This window comes from Dreissena polymorpha, chromosome 8 (assembly GCF_020536995.1).
Source record: "Dreissena polymorpha isolate Duluth1 chromosome 8, UMN_Dpol_1.0, whole genome shotgun sequence".
Lineage (NCBI taxonomy): Eukaryota > Metazoa > Mollusca > Bivalvia > Myida > Dreissenidae > Dreissena > Dreissena polymorpha.
In genome coordinates, this window is record NC_068362.1 from 457,105 (window position 1) to 479,814 (window position 22,710).

The 22,710-nt window shown below is 35.2% G+C and overlaps 1 protein-coding gene and 1 long non-coding RNA gene across 3 annotated transcripts; one reads left to right on the plus strand and one right to left on the minus strand.

Annotated features, from left to right (window-relative positions):
* Positions 1-3,431: 3,431 nt before the first annotated feature.
* LOC127841008 (kelch-like protein 29) lies at positions 3,432-13,891 on the plus strand. Of its 2 annotated transcripts, XM_052369491.1 has the most exons (10): positions 3,432-3,669; positions 5,129-5,305; positions 6,240-6,350; positions 7,606-7,716; positions 8,560-8,738; positions 9,661-9,886; positions 10,517-10,640; positions 11,832-11,948; positions 12,940-13,540; positions 13,758-13,891. In XM_052369491.1, exons 1-10 carry the CDS (start codon positions 3,631-3,633, stop codon positions 13,852-13,854), a joined length of 1,782 nt encoding a protein of 593 aa, XP_052225451.1. In that variant the 5' UTR covers positions 3,432-3,630; the 3' UTR covers positions 13,855-13,891. The 2 variants fall into 2 exon arrangements, with proteins under 2 accessions (XP_052225451.1, XP_052225452.1); XM_052369492.1 differs by lacking the exon at positions 13,758-13,891 and having other exon boundaries at positions 3,515-3,669; positions 12,940-13,713.
* Positions 13,892-15,481: 1,590 nt separating this feature from the next.
* Positions 15,482-17,016, minus strand: LOC127841016 (uncharacterized). The gene is made up of 2 exons (XR_008030669.1): positions 16,951-17,016; positions 15,482-16,659 (listed from the first exon to the last, which is right to left on the minus strand). It is a non-coding gene; the product is annotated as an uncharacterized LOC127841016 (long non-coding RNA).
* Positions 17,017-22,710: the final 5,694 nt, after the last annotated feature.

The window sequence follows — 22,710 nt, forward strand, 5'->3', positions numbered from 1 at the left end:
TTAAAAACAAGTCTTCACGGATTTCTGTGTCATAGCGTGAGAGTTATTTCAGCATAAACCGTGAACAAGTTCTCATAAAATACTCACAAATATGATGTCAATGACTCAAAATCTACACTTAAACTGTGGCTAGCAAACTAGACCCATATCATTGATCAAAACCTTATAATGCATACAATCTTTTTCATTCCCAAAAAACTGTTAAATTAATCCTCCAAAAGTAATTATGAAATAGTTTTATAAGCAATTTTTATTTACAGTTTCATGAAAATTACCTTTCTAACATATAGTCTTGTGATACAATAAATTTTATTGATTGCAGGTGTAGATTTTAAATATGACTTGTCAAAATCAATTAAAACAACAGGCAAATCTGCAAATAAACATTGCTGATAAAACCAACACTTTATTCCAAGAACGATGTTTTATAAAATCTCCACATATTATTGTGATTTATAAAAATATATTGATAAGATCTTGAATTATATACGGTTCTGATGTAAAAGAGGACGACCAAAAGTCGGACCAATGACGTGTGTAAAATTCACAGCATTTCTAAGTCTTATTTTTGTATTGAAAACAAACAAAGATCTTTCATGGTTCAAAAGATGTTCACATTTTGTTTGAGGGAAGTAAAACCCAGCTGAGTGCAGCATGTTACTAAGTATTTTGCTCTGAGAACTTTCCCTATAAAAACCCTGTTGTTTGCCTGCAACAATTATCATTTATGTTTCGATGTCTAAATCACAAATTTTGAAAAAAACAACTGGCTTCTTGGGACCTTTTTACTTGTTACTGTTTGACTTCAGATAATATTTCTTAAAAAACAAAAAAGTATACGTATTGGACTAACTTAATTAAAATTTATGTTCTAAGGTAGCCTATTAGTAGATTATATTTTATTAACATCAAATGTCATTGGATCGTTTTTATTTGCTTATTTGCTCCTCATAATCGATTGTGTATGAATTAAAAAAAATATTTAATGACATTTAAATAAATATTGCTGACAGTTTGTTAATAAGATTCTTGAAAAAATATCACTAATTGTATGTCACTTCAGGAATGCTGTTGAGCATTATATTTATTTTTTCATAAACTTAAACCTGTGATATAGACCTACAAATAAAATATTTGGGTCAAAATGATTCAAGTTCATAATGACCTGTTTTATTGGGGCTGAAATGTCCATGAATGGTTCTGGAATAAAGAGCCATAAATAGTATTGAATACCTGGATCGTAGGGCCATAATTTTAGCATTTAAGCTATCTTGGCCCGTCTTATAAAGGTCGTCTTGTCACAATTGATATATATATAACTAATTAATTTTATTGTGCGCATAACATGATGGAACACATTTTTTAATGTTCCAATTTTCCTTGTTCAGTCGGGTTTTATAAAAGTTCACATTATTTGAAGAAATATAGTTTCTTCACTCAGACTGGTCCAAAATGAAATAGCTCTAATTGAGAATTAATTTAATTTGATGTTATTCTTGCACTTTGGTGTTTGGAGTTTCAAGGAATGACCACGCGAATCATTTTGTGAAAGAGAGAACAGTTTGTCCCATTTCAGACTGTCAATATTGTGCATGGATTTGAACAATTGGATCATGTCAGCTGTATCACGTGACCTATACTCCAAGGTGACAAGACCCAGTTCCTTCAATCTCTTAGTGTAAGGAAGGTTAAACAAGTTTGGCACAATTTTGGTAGCTCTTCGTTGAATATCTTTAATTTTCTTAATATGTTTTTTCAAATGTGGAGACCATAATTACACTAGATCCATATTCCAATGTGGGTCGAACAAGCGATTTGTATAAATGATTAAACATGTCCTTGTCCAGATATTCGAATGTTCGGTCTTGAAGATCAGCCTGAAGCTTTTCACACTCTTCAATGTGGGGAACGTGTGAATATAATTTAGTATCATCAGCAAAGGTTTTCATGATTCCAGATCATTTATTAACTTGATTAAGACTAAGAGGCACCATAATTTATGTGTAAAATTAATATAATTCATTATTGTGGACAAGCACAAGTTATATCTCAATGCACTTCGCCCAAGGTGGCCAAAATTAACATTTTCTGTAGGAAAAAATGCAACAACGATATATATTAAGAGCACAAATATTAAAAAAGTATACCTTAGTTGCCTGTACAGGTAGATAGCATTTACAGATCATGAGCGTTTCAAGATCCAGATGACGCACAATAGACTTCAGTCATGTTATTATCATAAAGCCAAACAGACACGTCAATTCAGTTACCAGATAACATATGTTTCATTATATTGCTTCATTTAGATTGGTTTAATAAACATTTCTTTTTACAGCATGTTAAAATAATTTGCAACAATTTGTCATTTTTGCTCTACATACAACAGAGGTTTGTTTGTTTTTTATTAGTAGCATATAACCATTTTAAAGGTTACACTACAGTAAAGATGACAAATAGTAGATCCCGATTGAATGTAGAGTCCTTTTAAGGCTTTTTGTAGATTAAATTCGTCTGTTCGTGAATTTCACGATTAATTAACCTTTGCATGGGGTAACATACTAAACCATTCAATAATACGAACTGAACAAGCTCATTCATGATTAGTACATGTATGTGCATATACTTATAATAGTTGGGCTTCAATATCTGGCTTGTAACTATTTCTAATGACCACAAGTCCTACATGTAATGATATATACAACCATAAGATAGTTTAAAACTTTTCTCATACAGTGAGCGCTCAATTCACTAAAGACAAATTATTGCCCTAAATATACAAAGATAACAAAGAGTTTTGTTGACCGGAGACTAGTAGTGCTAAATGTTTCATGGAAATATGGAGGTTTAACAATTAGCAAAACAAGATGAGATATATTATGAATCTGCGAAATGGCACGAACTAACGATTTATGAGTTAGTTTAAATTGTATTCATATTGTTTGGAAGTAAAGGTTTTAATGGAATTTCCATGTTAAAGCGTTAATAACAAAGGGGTTTTATTTTATATTCAAGGGTTCCCCATCATTATTCCAACATCTACATGTACTTTAAATGAAAAAACCCAGCTTGGTCCGAGACCAACGTTAAATACCAAAAAATCTTCCCTATGAAACCATATAAGTATATTAAACATTTTCAATTTTTTTTTATAGAATTTCAAACAAATTCACAGAAATATTCATTGGGAAGAGGTCCAAAAATCCACCAAAATGATTTTCATCACTTTGAGGTATTTCTTTGGTTTTTGTTTGCCAGGCTTTTTTCAATGCGGGCTGAGTCTTCATGCTGACACACTTGCCTAAAATCTGGGTTAAGTAAAGTAATATTTGGGCAAGTATATATTTTGAATTTATTTACTTAGTCAAGAAGCACCATTATTTTGGTGACTACATTACATGATAATTTGGTTTAAATCTCTCAATAAAAAAAGCAAAAGCGTGAAGACTATTAGGGGCTATCTAAAAATATTTTATTACCTTTAACAGCTTATGTGGATTTTGCAATAATTTCACTAGAATTTGCCATTAATTTATAAATATTCAGTTTCATTTTGTACCCTTCTTTGAGATTTGATTTATACTATGTAGTCACAAATACTTTTTTATTTTAGATGGCCAACATACCTGAAGTATGGAACAGTTAAAAATGCAGCATGCTGAAATAATCAAGGTATATTTCAGATGTTAGCCTCGGTGTGGGAAAAATGGCCTCAATGCAGGGTTGTCCCTAATTAGCCTGTGCATTCCACAGTGGCTAATCAGGCAACACTTTCCAACTTAGCTGGATTTTCATTTAGAAGAAACTTCCTTTAGACAAAAAAATCCATAAAAGCAAAAAGTATTGTCCCTCATTAGTTTGTGCGAACATCACAGGCTAATCTGGGGAAGCACTTTACACACATGCACATGCATTAAGGCCTGCAGCGTAAGTGGATATGGCATCTGATATGAGAAAGCTGCAAGCAATAATAAAAAGGCATCTGTCATAGTTTTCTGTTCCTTGTATCTTTTTTCCTAGTAGCTGTATGTTATAGATAGTATTGTAAATATGAGCTTCTACTACATGATTTTTGTAGGATACTCTGATATACTTTAATGTCTCGACAATTAGCTTTTGGAAATTGGTTTGATACTCATAATGTTTTCTTTCAGTAAGAGAAAAAAACATTTTAAACTATTGCACAAGGCAGTCACTCAATTTTATTAAAAGACAATATGATCTAAATAAAAATGTTGACCATTTAAAAATTGTTTATTGACATTCATAGCAAATTTGCTTCGTCCTTGATTTATTTTGCATTAAATGCTGTAAGAAAAAACTTGATTAAAAACTTAAATAGTCTATTACAATTACATTGAATATTAGCAAAATTGAAAGGATTATCTAGATATTTGATAATTAACTGTTGACCTTATAGCTTAGATAGGCTATAGGGTAGAAACTTAAGAGTAGGTGTATATAGTTTGTATATGTGAAATGTATACTTGTTTATGGACTGATGGCCTTTTGCGCAAAAAAAGACGAATGAATAAGCAGTACATGTACCATGCTTTTTTCATTATAAATATTCCCCTAGCCTGACCAGGGAAAGAAACTCACTTTTCGTCCATAGTTGTCCATCCTCATTCTTTTACAACTTTTTGTCTAGTGAAATAATTGCTATCTGACAAAATCTAAAGGCCAAACTTGAATAAAGGGGCAATAAGCTAGAGGGCTGATGTTTTCCATCTCTGCTACTCATCCGCCAAATATTATTGATTCTATATAAGTTGCGTGCTAGGAAAACTGAGCTTAATGAATGTATTATAAAGTGTCATCCCAGATTAGCGTGAGCAGTTCGCACAGGCTAATCAGGGACAACACTTTTCACTTTATTTTTTATTTTTCATTTAATGGAATTCTCTTATACGAAAATCCATTCTAGGCGGAAAGTGTCTTCCCTGTGCAGATTGAACTTTACTCGCCCTAAGCCCAATTTTCTCAGAAGGCTGCCCTATCTGAGGCAGTTTCAAAAAAACCAGGGGACAAACACACATTAAGGGGCCATTTATGGGGCCATACGCTAGTGTCTTTTATCCCTGCTACCATCCCCACCTCTAACAAAAGGTTATTTTTCTATCTGATGCAGTTGGGTATGGCAAGCCTGTTGAGTGACACAGACCTGGCTGATGTGAACCTTACGGTCAATGGGCGTGTGTTCTCGCGTCACAGGGCGGTGCTGGTGGCCGTGTCCCCGTACTTCCGCACCATGTTCACTGGCAGTCTGCTTGAGGCCACAACACATCAGACTGACATTACTCTGCAGGTAAAGTTGGATTAGTTTGCGATAGATAGTGACTCAAGGGCCAAGTATAATAGTTCTACCTAAAAAAACGGAATTGAGAAAGTCTCAATAAGCCAAAGTCCATTTTGGTGACTCAAAAATGAGTGTGCGGGTTGAAATAACATCTTGGAAATTGCCACTTGTGTCACATTCTAAAGAAAATATTGATGGTATAGCTTGTGCTTATTGACAGTTATTCTCAAACAGACTCTTTTCGAAGTCAAATACAAAAATAAAAGCTTGTCCGCGATTTCCAATATTTCATGAGTTGGAAATTTAGATTACAAGACTGAAATGCAACGTTATACAATAATTAACTGTTAAGATATGTTCTGCTCAATGTTGGTATGGAGGTTTTATTCTGATAAAGTGTTTATTTTGAATTATGTCATCTATTGTATGTACCGATCTCAGAATTGGAACTTAAAGGTTCAAGTATAGGTATAACAAGATAAAATAAAATAAAAATACAAAAAACAAATTAAGGTTACACTTATATCTCGGCCTTGTGAAGCAATGGGGCATTCCAATTTGTATATATAGAAGGATGTATTTGTATGCTTTTTAATCATTCATTTAAGCAGTATATTAATTTTTACTTCTTTCAAACAGTTGATTATTATGGGGAGCAGTTCACTTAATTTACCTTAAACTTTTCTTCTTAATTCTTTGATTCATCCCATATTCGTTGCTCAATGGGCCGTTGTCAGCTCAGGTAGTACTCTTATGAATACTTCAATGTACCCTGGGGAAATATGCTTAAAGGCATCAGGCCATACTCTGGGGTACTTTTTAGTATATTTAATGTACCCCGGGTACATTGTAGCATACTTATTAGTACCCGGTTACTTTTAAGTAGTAGTACTTGAGCAAAAACTGATCAATTGAGCATCATTTTCGTGTACTGTTCCCTCAGGATCTAGATGACAGCACATTCAGTCAGTTCCGTCAGTTTGCCTACACAGGTCACCTGGAGATGGAGAAGGTAGAACAGGTGGACATGTTGGAAATGGCAGCGATCTTCCAGGTACAAAGTCTCTCTTAACCCTTACACTTTGATCCGTATTTTTACGCATTTGTAGTCCCTTAGAAAGTTAAATTTAATTAAAGACCTTTCTTACTAGATTCAAGATTTTAAAGCTTTATTTCCAACCCTAAGATACTGGTGAGCAGCGAACAGCATTAAACATTAACAGACTACGAGTAACTTGCAGGCTGTTCTAGTCTTATGCTGTTTGTACATTTTCACTTTGCTTCTGAGTGAGAAATGGTAAATTCATTTGAAAATATTGTTTATCACACATGACAGACTCTGTATATATAACATGTATGTATGTATAGGTGCGATATTCTAAATTGAAAATACAATTTTGCATATATTTCTTTTTCGCGGGCATTAGAAATTAGCAAAGTTTTCTTTTCCAGCTTTTTTTAGATTTCTTGGAGTTTGGTTTGTCACCGTTTATTTTTAGAGATGTAAAGTATTATGTCCATTCTGTATTAAAGGTTGCTGATTGCAATGCTCGTGTGAGGGTCTGTTTCTAATTAATGTTTCATCTGCCAGCGTTTTTAGATTTTTTTTGGTTTGTTTTATGTGTCACTTTGGTTACAGATTTTCCATATTATGTGCATTCTGTATAAAGGTTGACAGTTTGCAAGCACCATGTGAAGAACTCAGATGAGTGCCTTTGGCCCCATGGACCCATGGTCCTCTCGTTTACAGATTTTCCTTATTATGTATATTCTGTATTAAAGGTTGAAAGTTTGCAAGCACCAATTGAAGAACTAAAATGAGTGCCCTTGGCCTCATGGTCCTCTTGGTTACAGATTTCCCAATTTCCCATATTATGTCTTTTCTGTATTAAAGGTTGAAGTTTGCAAGCACCATGTGAAAAACTCAGATGAGTGCTTTAGGCCCCATGTCCATCTTGTTTACAGATTTCCCAGATATTTCCAATGTGAATTAAATGTTGACTGGTTGCAAGCGCCATGTGAAAAACTCAGATGAGTGCCTTAGGCCCCATGGCCCTCTTGGTTACAGATTTCCCATATTATGTCCATTCTGTATTACAGGTTGACTGTTTGCAAGCAGCATGTGAAGAACTCAGATAAGTGCCTTTTTGCCCCATGCCCCTTCTGTGTATAGATATCCCATATTATGTCCATTCTGTATTAAAGCTCGACTATTTACAAGCGCCATGCGAAGACCTCAGATGAGTGCCTTAGGCCCCATGGTCATCTTGTTTTCAGATTTCCCATATTATGTCCATTTTGTATTAAAGGTTGACTGTTTACAAGCAACATGCGAGGGTCTGCTTCTGAAGCAGCTGAAGGCACCAAACTGCATACAAATGTTTCGACTGGCATGCATGTACAACTGCCAAGATCTCAAGGTAAGTCAAATTGATAAAATGTAAATGTATTAACACATAACTCTGTTACTCTCGCCTGAATTCTCAGAGTACAAAAACTCCAGTAGACTCACATTTATCATACCTTTCTGCTGTTTGTCAAAGGCTCTAGGTTGTTTGTTTATTAAAATTAGTATAAAGTTATTTGTCATATCCTGTTTGTTAAAGTCTGTTTGTCCAAGTCTGTGTGGCCATGATTGATTGCCCATTGTTGATTGTCCAGGGTTGATTGTCTATGGTTAATTTTTCATGGTTGATTGTCCATGGTTGATTGTCCATATATTTCTATGCTTGATTGTTCATGGTTGATTGTCCATGGTTAATTTTCCATGGCTGATTGTCCATAGTTGATTGTCCATGACTAATTGTTTAAGGCTTTTTGCCCTATGATTAAATATTAATCATTTGAATTAAGTAAAAATCTAATTATAACATGTGTTATATTAACCCAAAATTGTAAAAGTTAGATATTTGTTGAAAAGCATCCCAATTGTAGAATGACTCATGAAGTTAAATTGTAAACATTTCAAAAACAAAACCATCAGTCTTCCTTGCTTGTCATAATGTAATAGCTCACTCTTATACAACTATTATACCATTCATTTATAGTTGAATAGTTGAATCATAATGCATAATGAAAATATAAGTCTATTATTCATAGCTTTTTCGAGACAAAAACAAATATAATAATGGAAAAAGTTACTAAACTATTAACATGGAAACCCGATTTAAATTATGTTACTTAATACACACTTTTCTCAACAGTATTTTAATGTCATAAAAACGCTGTTCCACATAGCACAGTTAAAATGGATTTTTTTACAGTCTAAATCCTGGCAGGTGGTATTAGACCACTTTTGCAATATTTGGCAGAGCGAGGATTTTGTCAAACTCTCTCTGGAGGAAATTATCGAAATCGTGAAAGAGGACCGACTATTTACCCTGGATGAGGAGCATGTGTGTGAAGCAGTTCTCCGATGGATTGACCATGATTCCGATTCTAGGTTAAACTATACTTAATAATCTCTTAAAAGTATCATAAATACTCAGAATCAACTAATATGTTCGCAAATTATGTTGTAAAATAAAGTTAACCCATAACAAATCAGTGTCCCTCATAGAAATAGCCAAAATTTCGGCGTTAGATGTGGTATGGTAACATAGATTTAACCAGATAAAAAATGCTTGTTTTTGTGTGACAATATATTCCATGTTAATTTCCCGCTACGATGCCTAAACAGTTAAGAGCAAACGGCAGACTGGCTTCAGGCAGTGTCGGAAGAACGACGTATGCATGAGAAATGCGTTGTGCTTCCGATGCTGCCTGAAGCCAATCTTGTGTTCGCTCGTAACTGATCGGATATTGTAGCCGGAAATTCTAATGGAATACCGGTATATTGTGACACACAAAAATAAAAACGGATGTTTTGTATCATGTTAAATCTCTATTACCAGACCAAATCTAGCGTTGAAATTTTGGTCATTGCTATAAGTAACATTGATTTTTATGGGTTAACTTTATTTTTCAAAATATTGTACGAAATATTAGTTGATTTTGATTATCTATGGGCTTTCAAGGTACAATACATGCAGCACTTTGCACTTAGAGACCACAATAACCGTACTTTTTCTGACACAGCATTCTGAACTGAATTGATTTATAAATAAAAGAAGTATGTCATGTAGTTGCCAGACAGAAAAGAAAGAATAAATCAAAATCAACTGGGTTTTTTCGGCCGTTTTCTAGTGGAGTTCAATCTGTTTCAGTGATGTAATAGTGAACACCTTTGCTTACCCTATCAATTTCTCCAAAAGATTAAACCGGAATAACTGTCATAAGTTTAAAACATGCTTTTGAGTAAAATATGTTGATTCATGTTTAGAGTACAGTCTGACTCAATTATAAAGTATAATGTAACCTTCCAGGCAGAAATACGCCCTGAAGCTGTTCAGTCACGTGAGGTTGCCTCATGTGAGGTCAAAGTTTATCGTGCACAAGTTGTGTCAGGTGTCTTACCTCGTGGAGAACGTGCATTGTCGTCGACTTCTAGACGAGGCACAGCACTTTCACATGATGTCTGCCCGACAGATGGATTACAGCGGGCCGAGAATGAAATACAGGGTGGATGATGATTATGATGAAGTTTTATTGGTAAGGCAATGTTTTTTAAGCTCTTACCTTTTTCATTTTTTTAAGACGGTTCCGATTTTTGTCAGCTATTCTATTTGTTGTTGTTGTTGGAAAGACCGACATTTCGCATTATTCACATACATGTTTAGAAAATATACAATCATACATTTAAGTTGACAGGAAATATAGCATAATAATTCCAATGAAGTTTCTTTGTTGAAATCTGTAACGCAAATTGGAATCTTGAAATTGATACAGACATAACACTCTGATGTGTACCTATTTTTTTTATCTTAACTGCCAGTACATCTAAAAAATATTTGCAATGCCTATTGGCTTCATTGTTTTACCTGCATCTGACTTTGCTATGAAATATAAATACATATATTGTCTGAGGCCCTGCAACCTTATCAGTATAACTCTGCCGGGCTTAAAGCATGTGAGTAAAGTACGCACGGGCTAATCAGGGACGAAACTTTCCACATAAACTGGAGGTACTTCCTTTTAACCAAAAAATACCATAAAGGCGGTGAGTGTTGTTCCTGATCAGCCTATAAGAACTGCACAGGCCAATCTGGAAGGAGTCTTTATCCACATGCATTAAGCCCTGTTTTCCTATGACGTGACTCAAAATAGATTGTATTTGTTAAGGTATTAAAAGAGAACAAGAAAGACAAGGGCTCATTCTACGAAGGTGGATACTGCCTCTGGGCCCTAAACTACCAGCAGTGCAGATGGTTTACCCTGGCCCCAATACCCATAAATGACTCCCCAGGTTTGTAGTGGACTTTCAACTACCAACAGTGCAGATGGTTTACCCTGGCCTCAATACCCATGAATGACTCCTCAGGTTTGTAGTGAACTACATGTAGTGCAGATGGTTTACCCTGGTCCCAATACGCATGAATGACTCCCCAGGTTTGTAGTCTCTGGGTCATGAACTACCAGCAGTACAGATGGTTGACCCTGGCCCCAATATCCATGAATGACTCCCCTGGTTTGTAGTGAACTACCAACAGTGCAGATGGTTTACACTGGTGTCAATACCCATGAATGACTCCTAAGATTTGTAGTGAACTTCCAACAGTGCAGATGGTTTACCCTGGCCTCAATGCCCATGGATGACTCCCCAGGTTTTATAGTGAACTACCAACAGTGCAGGTGGTTTACCCTGGCCCCAATACCCATGAATAATTCCCGAGGTTTTTAGTGCATAAAGGTCAATCTACCATTGCCTCGGTGATCACTCTATGGTGTCAGTGGCATAGTGTTCCGTATTTGTTGTCCACCTGGCGACTGGAAGGTCATGGGTTTGTGGGAGCGTTTTTTAGATCTCAACCAAACACACAAAGTACAGTTTCTACCCAGGAAACGGACTTCAGAGTGTTAAAATAAGCCGTAGGCATTCAGTTGAATTGAGCTAAATTTAAGTTTACACTAAATCTTTCATGGTTGTCTCCCCTGCTGGTGAATCCTGTATTGCAGAGGAAGGCACCCATTATGCTCTTTGAGTAATAACTCTTGTTTTGTTTAAGTGCTTTGTTATTAAAGAAAACTCGAAAAAAAAGTCACGTGCAGGTATTCATGTATAACAATATCATATTTGTACAAATATTATTTACTATTTAATAGTGTACATTTATTGTATGTTGTTTTGTTTATGACTCTGATAGTGCTTTGAGTAACAGGATTTTGTGTGTGTAAAATGCCTTAAAAATGTTTAAGTGCGTCATGGTGTGAGATAACTGTCATACAAAAGTCATACCATTTAAAGGAATTCTCTTCTAGCATTATCATTTCTTCACAAATACCCTTTATATGATTGACTGTGTAATACTATATATTCATGGCGTGTGTAGTATTCTTAAGGAAATACTAATAATTTGTTAAAACAGATTGATACTTTAATAAATGGCGGTTGTTTTATCCTGTAATTAAAATCAAACCTGTTTGACTATATTTATAGGGACACATTTTGCCATTTGTTCCTATGGCTACGATCTGTTCTTATCTGCAGGAACTAACAACCCAAAGTCTCTGTTGCGATACGAAAGCGAGAGAAATGAATGGACAACAAGCACAGGTTTCAAATTCTTGGAATTTCATTACTCTCCATTGATGTATATGCTTCGTATTATCTGTTCATCATTGATTTTTATTCAGTTTAAGCATCTTGTTTCTGTAGCAGCGGTCTAATTAAACAACGATCCTGAGACACACTTCATGCCCTACAAACACAGATCTATAAATACACGTGTTTATTGTAAGATCTTTGTAAGATCTTTGTTATAAATAATACAGCTTGTGCATTTAAGTTACATTGTTAGCTTTATTTAAATACAGATTATGTATGTATATTTTGCAGTCTTTTTGTATGTAATGAAAAAAGTGTGATTGAATTAATTATCTGCAACCTACTTGGCCCAAAATGAACACGTATATGTCTGGTTTCATTTTAAACATAAACATAAATGTTTTTCTATCATTAGTAAGTTATGACCGGATCCTCAATTGGTCTTTGGGCAGTCTTTCAAAGCGCGTATTTCCGTTTGTATTTAAAACAAGAAACTATTTATGTTTGTATCATAAACGTTTACTTTTCAGTATAGTAGACAATAATTGTAAAAGCTTGTTGAAAATTTAGTGTACGTAGTTTGTATTGGTGATAGTCATAGAACGATTATATTCCTGTTTTCATTGCACAGTTGAGCCCGAATGTTTTTCATAACAACAACCATGTTTCTGTATATGAGTCCCTCTTTGGGTAAACGGGGCATAATGCATGTTCGTAAAGTGTCGCCCCAGACAAAGATCTATCAATAATGTTTATTGATATATCTTTGTTTCAGATTCGGCCATGCAGTCCGAACAAGCAAATCACGGACATCAATTTTCGCTTTTCAGAATTTTTCGTTCAAGGAAGTATCTTTTAAACGAAAATAAAATCTTTGCGGAAAGTGTGGTCCTTTGTTAGCATGGGCGGACTGCACAGGCTAATCTGGGACGACACTTGGCGCACATGCATTAAGCCCCGTTTGAGCAGAGCGAGACTAATACAATTTTGTCGTCTGCAGGTCAGCTAAGGAAGATGAGAACACACCACACTATGGTTTCTCTTGGCAATGCCCTTTATTGCATCGGCAGTCTGAGACAATACCGTCCAATCGATTCGATTGAGGAATACAGTATACTGGGTCACCGTTGGTTACCGGTGGGAGAACTAGTCTATTCGGCGACCTCGGCCGTTTCCGGTGAACAGGTGCTTGTTTTCGGCGGTATCGGTAAACACGGGCATAAAATTAGCAATGTTCAGGATTATCACGTGCGGCATAAAGAACCGACGGTGATTTCTCAGCTACCGTTCATTTCTAAACAATTTCACGCTTTGACTATTGGGAAAGATATATGTCTGCTGTCGTTGGAACGCGAAAAAGAGCATGTTTTGAAACTGACGTCGGATTTCGGTTTTGTTGACGCGGGCTTTTATTTTTCACTTGACAAGAAAGTATTGGGTGTAGCGCATCATGAGAATAATTCAATGATTTTAACAGAGGATGAATCGACGAAAGGTTACCTCGGTGATGTGATAAAGGTGAATACAAAAGCATCTCAGGTCGAGTCATTGGCAATGGGAGGCAAACCGACGCCGAAACCATTTCACGCCTGTCACAGACTGTATGTTGACAAGAAGTTTCTGTATCATACCTACTTTCAATGATTATAAACTGTATCAAAATGATTTTGTAACAGCAGTTAAACAGTTTGAATTAAAAGTTAGTATGTTGTATTAAACGTTATATGTCAGTAATATTCAAACATTTGTGGATAATGATAAACGGTATTGTATATTTCATCTAGTATTTATTGGAAACTATTATGTTGATATTTTCAGTAGTCGGAAGAACGACGTATTTATGAGAACTACGTCATTCTTCGGAAGCTTCCCGAAGCAAGTCTCGCGTTCGTTGGTAAATGTTCGGATATCGTAGCCGGAAATTCACATTGAATACATTGTGACAAAAGAAATAATAATCAAAGCGCCGTAGGCGCTGAAGGCCTGGGGCTAGATTTAGGGTGCTTGGAAAGAAGTGTAGTGACTAAACTGAAGTAAATGTAAACGGATCCACGCTATTTTGCTGCCAGATACAGTGTACATGCATGCTGATGTTATGAAGTTGAAGGTTTAATATGTTACTCGTGCTTAATATGTCTATCTAGTTTTAAACACTTCGACCTTTAAGCTAAGGTCATTCAATGGTCAAGGTCATCATAAAATAGGTCAGTGGGAAGGTCTTGTCCAAAGGGCAGTTATGGACAAAAATAAAGTAAATCCAATCATGAACCGCAAAGTTATGGTGAATGTTAAGTTATTGGGTGCTTTGACTTTTTTGAGTTCAAGGGCCAAGGTCATCAAGAAATATGTCCGTGGGAAGGTGTTGATCAAAGAAGAATTGTGAACAAATATCAAGTGAAAAAAATGTTCTGTAGTATGAAAGTTATGGCAAAAGTATAATTTTTCGGACAGACAGTTCAGAAACCATACGCCTGCCTTCGGGACATAAAAACAATGTATGTGAGAAAAAGTTAAAATTAAGTATTAGATTTATGGTTGTATTTTACAGACAAACATTTTCAAGAGATGAAGAGGAAGATTCATAAGTAGTGCTAGGTTTCTTTAACTGAAGTATTAATCGGATGTCAAGCTTCTCATTTATACTCTGGACAAGCAGTATCAAGTGTTGACAAGAGCACTGCCAACGGGTGCAGGACGCTGGAATACAAGTGCTTGACACAGACTAAATTTCAAATCCAAAAAGAGGAATAGTTTCCTGGTGTCGATAGAAGTAGGTCATCACATAATCATTTTACAAGAGTGTTGCATTTCAAGTTGAAAGCTTTTAATGATTGAGAAATTGAAGTCGGAAAAGGGGAATAACTCTTACAAAATGGTGAATAGTTGTCTTCTGTTGTCAGAAGATGAAGGTGTTGATATTCTACAAGTGCATAGACTTTGAAGTTGAAAGCTTCGATAGTGTTTGAGAAATTGTAAGTCGGTAATAACTAGTAAAATATGACGGATAAAGTTATGTGCTTTTGTCAGAAGTTGCATGTCATCATATAATATAAGTATGCAGACTGTCAAGTTGAAAGGTTGGACAATGTTTGAGAAAATTAAGTTTTTTGTTGAGAATTTGCCAATATTTCTATGTACTAAGTCAAAACAAGGGAAGATTATTCCATAAATATAGGTCACATGGTAACAAGCCTTGTCAGTATGGACTTAACAGGCGAAATAGAGCAAGTATTGTAAGTTTGAAGAAGATATCTTTGATAGTCTTTGCGGAAATTGACATTTACAGACAACTAAACAAACGCGAACGCCGACTACCTGGCTATGACAATAGCTCTTGTTTTGTTCTAAAAGTCGAGCTAAAAAGGGAGATATTAATTAAGTTATGTGTGACTGGTAGACTATTTTCAGTCAATATAATGACAATGATGGCATTTTGAAAGGAAAGTGCTAATGATAATGAAATGTTTGAAAATGGTTTTGAGATCAATCTGAAGGCAGGGCAAAGTTACCAATACCATCGTAATAAATGAACAAGTACTTAGTGCTGAGATCAATTTAATAAACACAATGTATCAACAACCTGTAGAACATTGAAGGTAATTGTTTTTAACATCAAAGCTTAATATAACTTGACATAATGAACTACTAACTAATAATCTAGCTCTACAAAATGATTTTAAAATGTTTGGAACAAGAATGGTATCCTGCAATTCTCGTCCTTTTGTGTGAGTATTAACATATGTACTGTAAATGTACAAGGGCTAAATAACAAAGACAAATGCACTAAAAGTTTCAAATGGTAAGACAAAAAAAAAGTAATATATGTCTTTTTTATACAGGAAAGTCACCTAAAACATACCTTAGCAAAAACATTGAAAAGTGGTTGGGACGGAGATATTTATCTTAGCGGACAACATACAAATAAACAAGGCATCGCTTGTCTGAGTAAAAGTCATACAGGAATAACAGTGGATTACTTGAACGAAAATAATGATTGGCAGACAAGCAAGTATAGATATAAAAATACACGAAACACAATTAACATTAATGAACGTTTACGGTCCGAACATAGATGAATCCAAATGTTATAATAAATAACCAAGATAAGAACATTATAGTTGGAGAGGATTTCAATAATATTCTTAACCCATTATAAGAGATAAAAGAAGTGAAAATCTTTATACTCACTCCAAAAAAAGGAACATTTTACATAACATAATTGAAAACTACAATTTGATAGACATATGGCATACAGTTAATCATAATGAAAGAAAATTCACCTGGCACTCAAATACAAAACCAGCAATATTTTGGAGATAAGATTTTTTTAAATATGCGAATCTATTTGAAACATTATCGACACATGCAACATAAAACCAGGATTTATGGCTGATCACTCGATAGTTGAACTTTAACTGCATGAAATACAACCTGAAAGAGGCCCAAGGTACTTTAAAAGTAAACAAAGGCTGTTTGTAAAACATGCATGCCCCCCATACGGGCTTTCCTTTGTAGTGGCAGCCATTGTGTGAATACGAATTTTGTCACTGTGACCTTGACCTTTGACCTAGTGACCTGAAAATCAATAGGGGTCATCTGCGGGTCACGATTAATGTACCTATGAAGTGTCATGATCCTAGGCAAAAGCGTTCTTGAGTTATCATCCGAAAATCATTTTACTATTTCGGGTGACCGTGACCTTGACCTTTGACCTTGTGACCTCAAAATCAATAGGGTTTATCTGCAAGTCATGATTAATCTACCTATGAAGTTTCATGATCCTAGGCGTAAACGTTTTCGAGTTATCATCCGAAAACCATTTTACTATTTCGGGTCACCGTAACCTTGACCTTTGACCTAGTAACCTCAAAATCAAAAGGGGGTCATCTGCGAGTCATGATCAATCTACCCATGAAGTTTCATGATCCTAGGTGTATGCGTTCTTGAGTTATCATACGGAAACCATTTTACTATTTCGGGTCACCGTGACCTTGACCTTTGACCTAGTGACCTCAAAATCAATAGGGGTCATCTGCAAGTCATGATCAATCTACCCATGAAGCTTCATGATCCTAGGCGTATGCGTTCTTGAGTTATCATTCAAAAACCATTTTACTATTTCTGGTTACTGTGACCTTGACCTTTGACCTAGTTACCTCAAAATCAATAGGGGTCATCTGCGAGTCATGATCAATGTACCTATGAAGTTTCATGATCCTAGGCCCAAGGGTTCTCGAGTTATCGTCTGACTACCACCTGGTGGACGGACAGACCGACCGACAGACCGATCAACATGAGCAAAGCAATATACCCCCTCTTCTTCGAAGGGGGGCATAATAATAGCTTCTGAAAAGATATACAATATCAAACACAAATATAACAGGTAATAACCAATACAGTTTAAGATAACAAAGATGCAAATCCAAACACCTTATGGGAAATAATTAAAGGCAAGATACTTAACACAACAATAAGATGCACGTCATTTAAAACAAGAGGGCCGTTAGGTCCTAAGGCGCTCACCTGAGAGCAAAAGGAACTAGACTATTCTGGACAAATGCAAGCTGATTCATGAAGATTAGACCAAAAAAGTGACTTTCAACATGTTTTTTTTATATTTGACCTAGTGACCTAGTTTTTAAGCTCATATGACCCAGTTTCAATCTTCGCTAAGATTTCAGTGGGACAAAATAATGTTTTGACCAAGTTTCATGGCCAATAAATGAGGCATATATAGCTTCAACAAGTTTTCACTTAAGCCATATAAGGACAACTGCCCCCCCCCCCCGGCGGCAATATTTTTCAACGAATCCTGACCATTTTCAAACTCAGCTGAGCTATTGTTAGAACAAATGTTCTAACGGACCTGTTTTTAAACGGACCTCAACCATTTTCGATCTGAGCCCAGATATCATTAGTACAAATATTCTGACCAAGTTTCATAGGCATTGGACCACAAATGTGACTTCTAGCATTATAACAAGGTTTTACTATAGCCATGTAAGGAAAACTGGCCCGCCCCCTGGCAGCCATGTTTTTCAACAGACCAGAACCATTTTCAAACTCATCCGAGATATAGTCTGAAGAAATGTTCTGACTAAGTTTCATGAAGATTGGACAATAAATGTGACTTCTAGAGTGTTAAAAAGGTTTTACTATACACTAAAGCTATATAAGGAAAACTGTCACGACCACTGGCGCCCATTTTTTCCATTCAACTGGAACCATTTTCGAACTCGTTTAAGATTTTATTGGGAAACATGTTCTGACGGACTAAAAATGTGACTTCGAGAGTGTTAACAAGGTTTTACTGTAGCCATTTAAGGAAAAACTGCCACGCCACCTGGCAGCCATGTTTTTCAACCAACCGGAACTATATTCGAACTCGTCCAAGATATCATTAGAACAAATGTTCTGACTAAGGACAATAAATTTGACTTCTACAGTGTGATAAAGTTTTACTATAGCCATAATAGGAAAACTGCCCTGCCCCCTGGCGGCCATGTTTTTCTTCCAACCGGAACCATTTTTAAACTTGTCAAAGATTTTATTGGGACACATGTTCCGACCAAGTTTCATGATGATTGGACAAAAAATGTAACTTCTAGAGTCTTAACAAGGTTTTACAATAGCCATATTAGGAAAACTGCCACGCCCCCTGGCACCCAGGTTTTTCAACAACAAGAAGCATTTTCGAACTCGTCCAGGATATTAATGGGACACATGTTCTGACCAAGTTTCATGAAGATTGGACAATAAATGTGACCTCTAAAGTGTTAACAAGGTAAATGTTGCCGCTGCACAACAGACGACGCACAAAAGGCGATCACAAAAGACCACCATGAGCACGTTGTGCTCAGGTAAGCTAAAAAAAAAAGAAACACACAAACTTGAAAATGAAGCCATAAGTCATTGAAGCACTTGAAAAACAGGTGCATAAAAGAAACACAAATTATACCATCTCCATTGAAGAAGGAAATTCTTACAAACAAAAATTATAATAGAAGGAATTTATCACACACACCTCAATGGCATAATACTTCGAGCACGGGCACATCATGTTGAACAAAATGAAAACAATACAAAATACTGTGCAAACATTTTAAAACGTAGAAGCAAACACAAAACTATACACAGACCTAGTAGTTAATGGCAAAGACATAACAAATAAAAGTCAAATAATAGAAGAAGCCTATTTTTCGAAACACTATAAACGAAATAATGTCGAAAATAACAACCTCTGTTAAATAACACATCATGCTTTAAAGGAAGAGGAATAACAAGTATGTGAAGGATTACAAACTGAATATGAATATTGTGCAAATAATAGAACAAGCCTATTTTTTGAAACACTATAAACGAAAGAATGTCGAAAATAACACCCTCTGTAAAAAAACACATCATGCTTTAAATGAAGAGGAAAAAGAAGTATGTGACAGATTACTAACTGAATATGAATGTGGACTAGCTCTTAAAGAAATGCAAAATAACAAATGTTCGGGATCTGATAACATCACTAACAAGTGTTATAAAATATTTTGGAACGATATTCAAACACATTTAACTAATTCACTAAATTATTCATTCATTTAAAATTGGTGGTCTTACCATGCGGAAAGCAAAGTGTTAATGATAATGAAATGTTTAAAAAATGGTATCAAGATCAATTTAAATGAAGGCATGCAGGGCATAGTTACCAATACCATTGTAATAAATGAACAAGTACGTAGATCAATTAAATGAACAGAATGTATCAACAACCTGTAGGACATGGAAGGTTATTGTTTTTAACGTCAAAGCGTAATATAATTTTGCATAATTTAGTATTAACAAATAATCTAGCTCTACAAAATGATTTTAAATTGTTAGAAACAAGAAAAGTGGCATGTATTTCTCCTCCTTTTGTATGAATATTAACATATGTACTCTAAATGTTAAAGGGCTAAATAACAAAGACAAACACACTTAAATTTTCAAATGGTTAGACGAAAAAAGTCTTTTACAGGAAAATCACATCACACAGACATTTGCACAAACATTGAAAAGTGCATGGGACGGAGATATTTATCTTAGCGGACAACATACAAATAAACAAGGCATCACTTTACTGATCAAAAGTAATACAGGAATAACAGTGGATAACTTGAAAGAAATAATAATTGGCAGACAAGCAAGTATAGATATAACAAGCAAATTTGTTGAATTGATATCCCCCGCCAATATGCTGCTGGACACTAAAGTGTTTTATTTGACACTCAAAAAAGCATTTTTTTCAAGATAAAAAGGGCCATAACTCCATTATTAACAGATAATGTACAATGCCATTTGGCGTGCATTATTATCTTATCAATAAATATACTCATACCAAGTATCAATGAAATCCGCCAAAGCACTTCCAAGATATGGCTGCCGACACACAAACAAATGCATTTTTTCAAGATACAAAGGGCCATAACTCCATTATTAACAGATGGTGTACAATGCCATTTGGTGTGCATTATCCTCTTATCCATATATATACTCATACCAAGTTTCAATGAAAACCACCAAAGCACTTCCAAGATATGGCTCCGGATACAAAAGTACCTATAGTAAAAAGCATTTTTTCAAGATAATAAGGGCCATAACTCTGTTTTTAACAGATAGATGGTATTCAATGCCATTTGGCGTGCATCATCCTCTTATGCATATATATACTCATACCAAGTTTCAATGAAATCTGCCGAAGCACTTCCAAGATATGGCTCCGAACACAAAAGTGCCTGTAGTAAAAAGCATTTTTTCAAGATACAAAGGGCCATAACTCTGTTTTTAACAGATGGTGTATGATTCCATTTGGCGTGCATCATCCTGTTATGCATATATATAGACACATACCAAGTTTCAATGAAATCCGCCAAAGCACTTCCAAGATATGGCTCCGGACACAAAAGTGCCTATAGTAAAAAGTATTTTTTCAAGATGCAAAGGGCCATAACTCTGTTTTTAACAGATTGTGTACAATGCCATATGGCGTGCTTCATCCTCTTATGCATATATATACTCATACCAAGTTTCAATGAAATCCGCCAAAGCACTTCCAAGATATGGCTCCAAACACAAAAGTGCCGGCCAGACGGACAGCTGGACGGACGGACAACGCCGAAATAATATCCCTCCGCCTCTGGCGCGGGATAATAATACACGAAACACAATTAACATTAATAAACGTTTACGGCCTGAATATAGATGAATCCAAATTTTATGAAACATTACATTCCAATAAAATAAATAACAAAGATAAAAACATTTTAGTTGGAGGTGATATCAATATTGTTCTTAACGCATAATTAGAGATAAAAATAATGGAAATCTTTATACTCACTCAAAAATAGGAACATTTTGAATAACATAGTTGAAAACTACAATTTGATGGCATAATACTTTGTGCACGGGCACAGCATGTTGAACACAATGAAAACAATACAAAATACTTTGCAAACAATGAAAAACTTACAAACGAACAAAAAACTAGACAGAAACTAGCAGTTGATGGCAAAGACATTGCTTTATAATAATAAGCTAAAAATGGGGGTCACCAGTGAAAACGAAAAGTTCCCGCTTTACAATCAAGGTTACCCCCCCCCCCCCTTTTCCAGAAACGCCATACTGAATTTGAGATTTTTATATGTGAGCATTAAGATGAGCTAAATGTTCAAAAATTATTATAAAAAGATAAAAAAAAGAGGAAAAGCCTATAATAAACCCATAAACATACATACATATCATATATCATGTGTGAGATGGAACCTACTCAGTGCAGTAAGATTTGCTAACCTTGTTTGAAATAGCACGTGAAATGCGTTCTTCTATAAATAAGACTTGAAAATGTTACAGGGAAATAAGAACATTAATAATTAAGTAACAAGGCACATATAATCATTCAATCAAACGCGTTTAAAGAAAAATAGATTTATCAATGTATCAATGACTAGTGATACTAGTGATATTAAACATTAAACTTATTATGACAAACAAAACAAATACACGACTGTCGTGGTAGTTCTTTGAAGAACTTCGACTGGTTGGAATAAGTGTCTCCAAAAGACGCTTGGAGTTGGTGACCCTGGGCTGACCGTCAAAGTTATTCATTATAAAAATGTTCTTGAGACCATCGTGTTCAAAGATCATTTTAAGATGCATAAGGTCGAGTCCAGAGCCAGCTATAATGTTTATGTTGTGGCAGCATTGAACACATGACTGTAAACAAGAACACTCAGTGACTGCAAGTTCCTAGCTTTTTTACGGGTTGAATTTGAGTCCATAATCTGTCTGGTTTCATTTTCCTCCTGCACAGGTAATCAGCATACAATGTATCACTGAAATGTTGAAGTTGATATTTGACTAGTACATGTTGTTATATTCAGACAGGTTCATAAGATCATCAATAAGTTTCAGTCGAACAAAATTATGCACAATTGCAAATTGTGTGTGAATAATTTTAACCATTTGTATTTATTAAAATAAAAATATTTGGTCTTTTCTTATTAATTTGGCTTCAATAAGCCTTCTCAAAGTTGTTTCTATAAATTGACAACATTTTCTTCAAGTTATTTAACAAAATAATTATATACAGATGTCAAATACACAAGCACTTGTATAGGAGTAAGAACTGATATTAGTGTTTCATGAGAAGTGTGCAGTGCTCACTCTGGCCTTCACTGTGTGAAATGATCCATTATGATATGCGTCATCGTTTTTATTTATTCAGACATTCACGACATAGCATGTC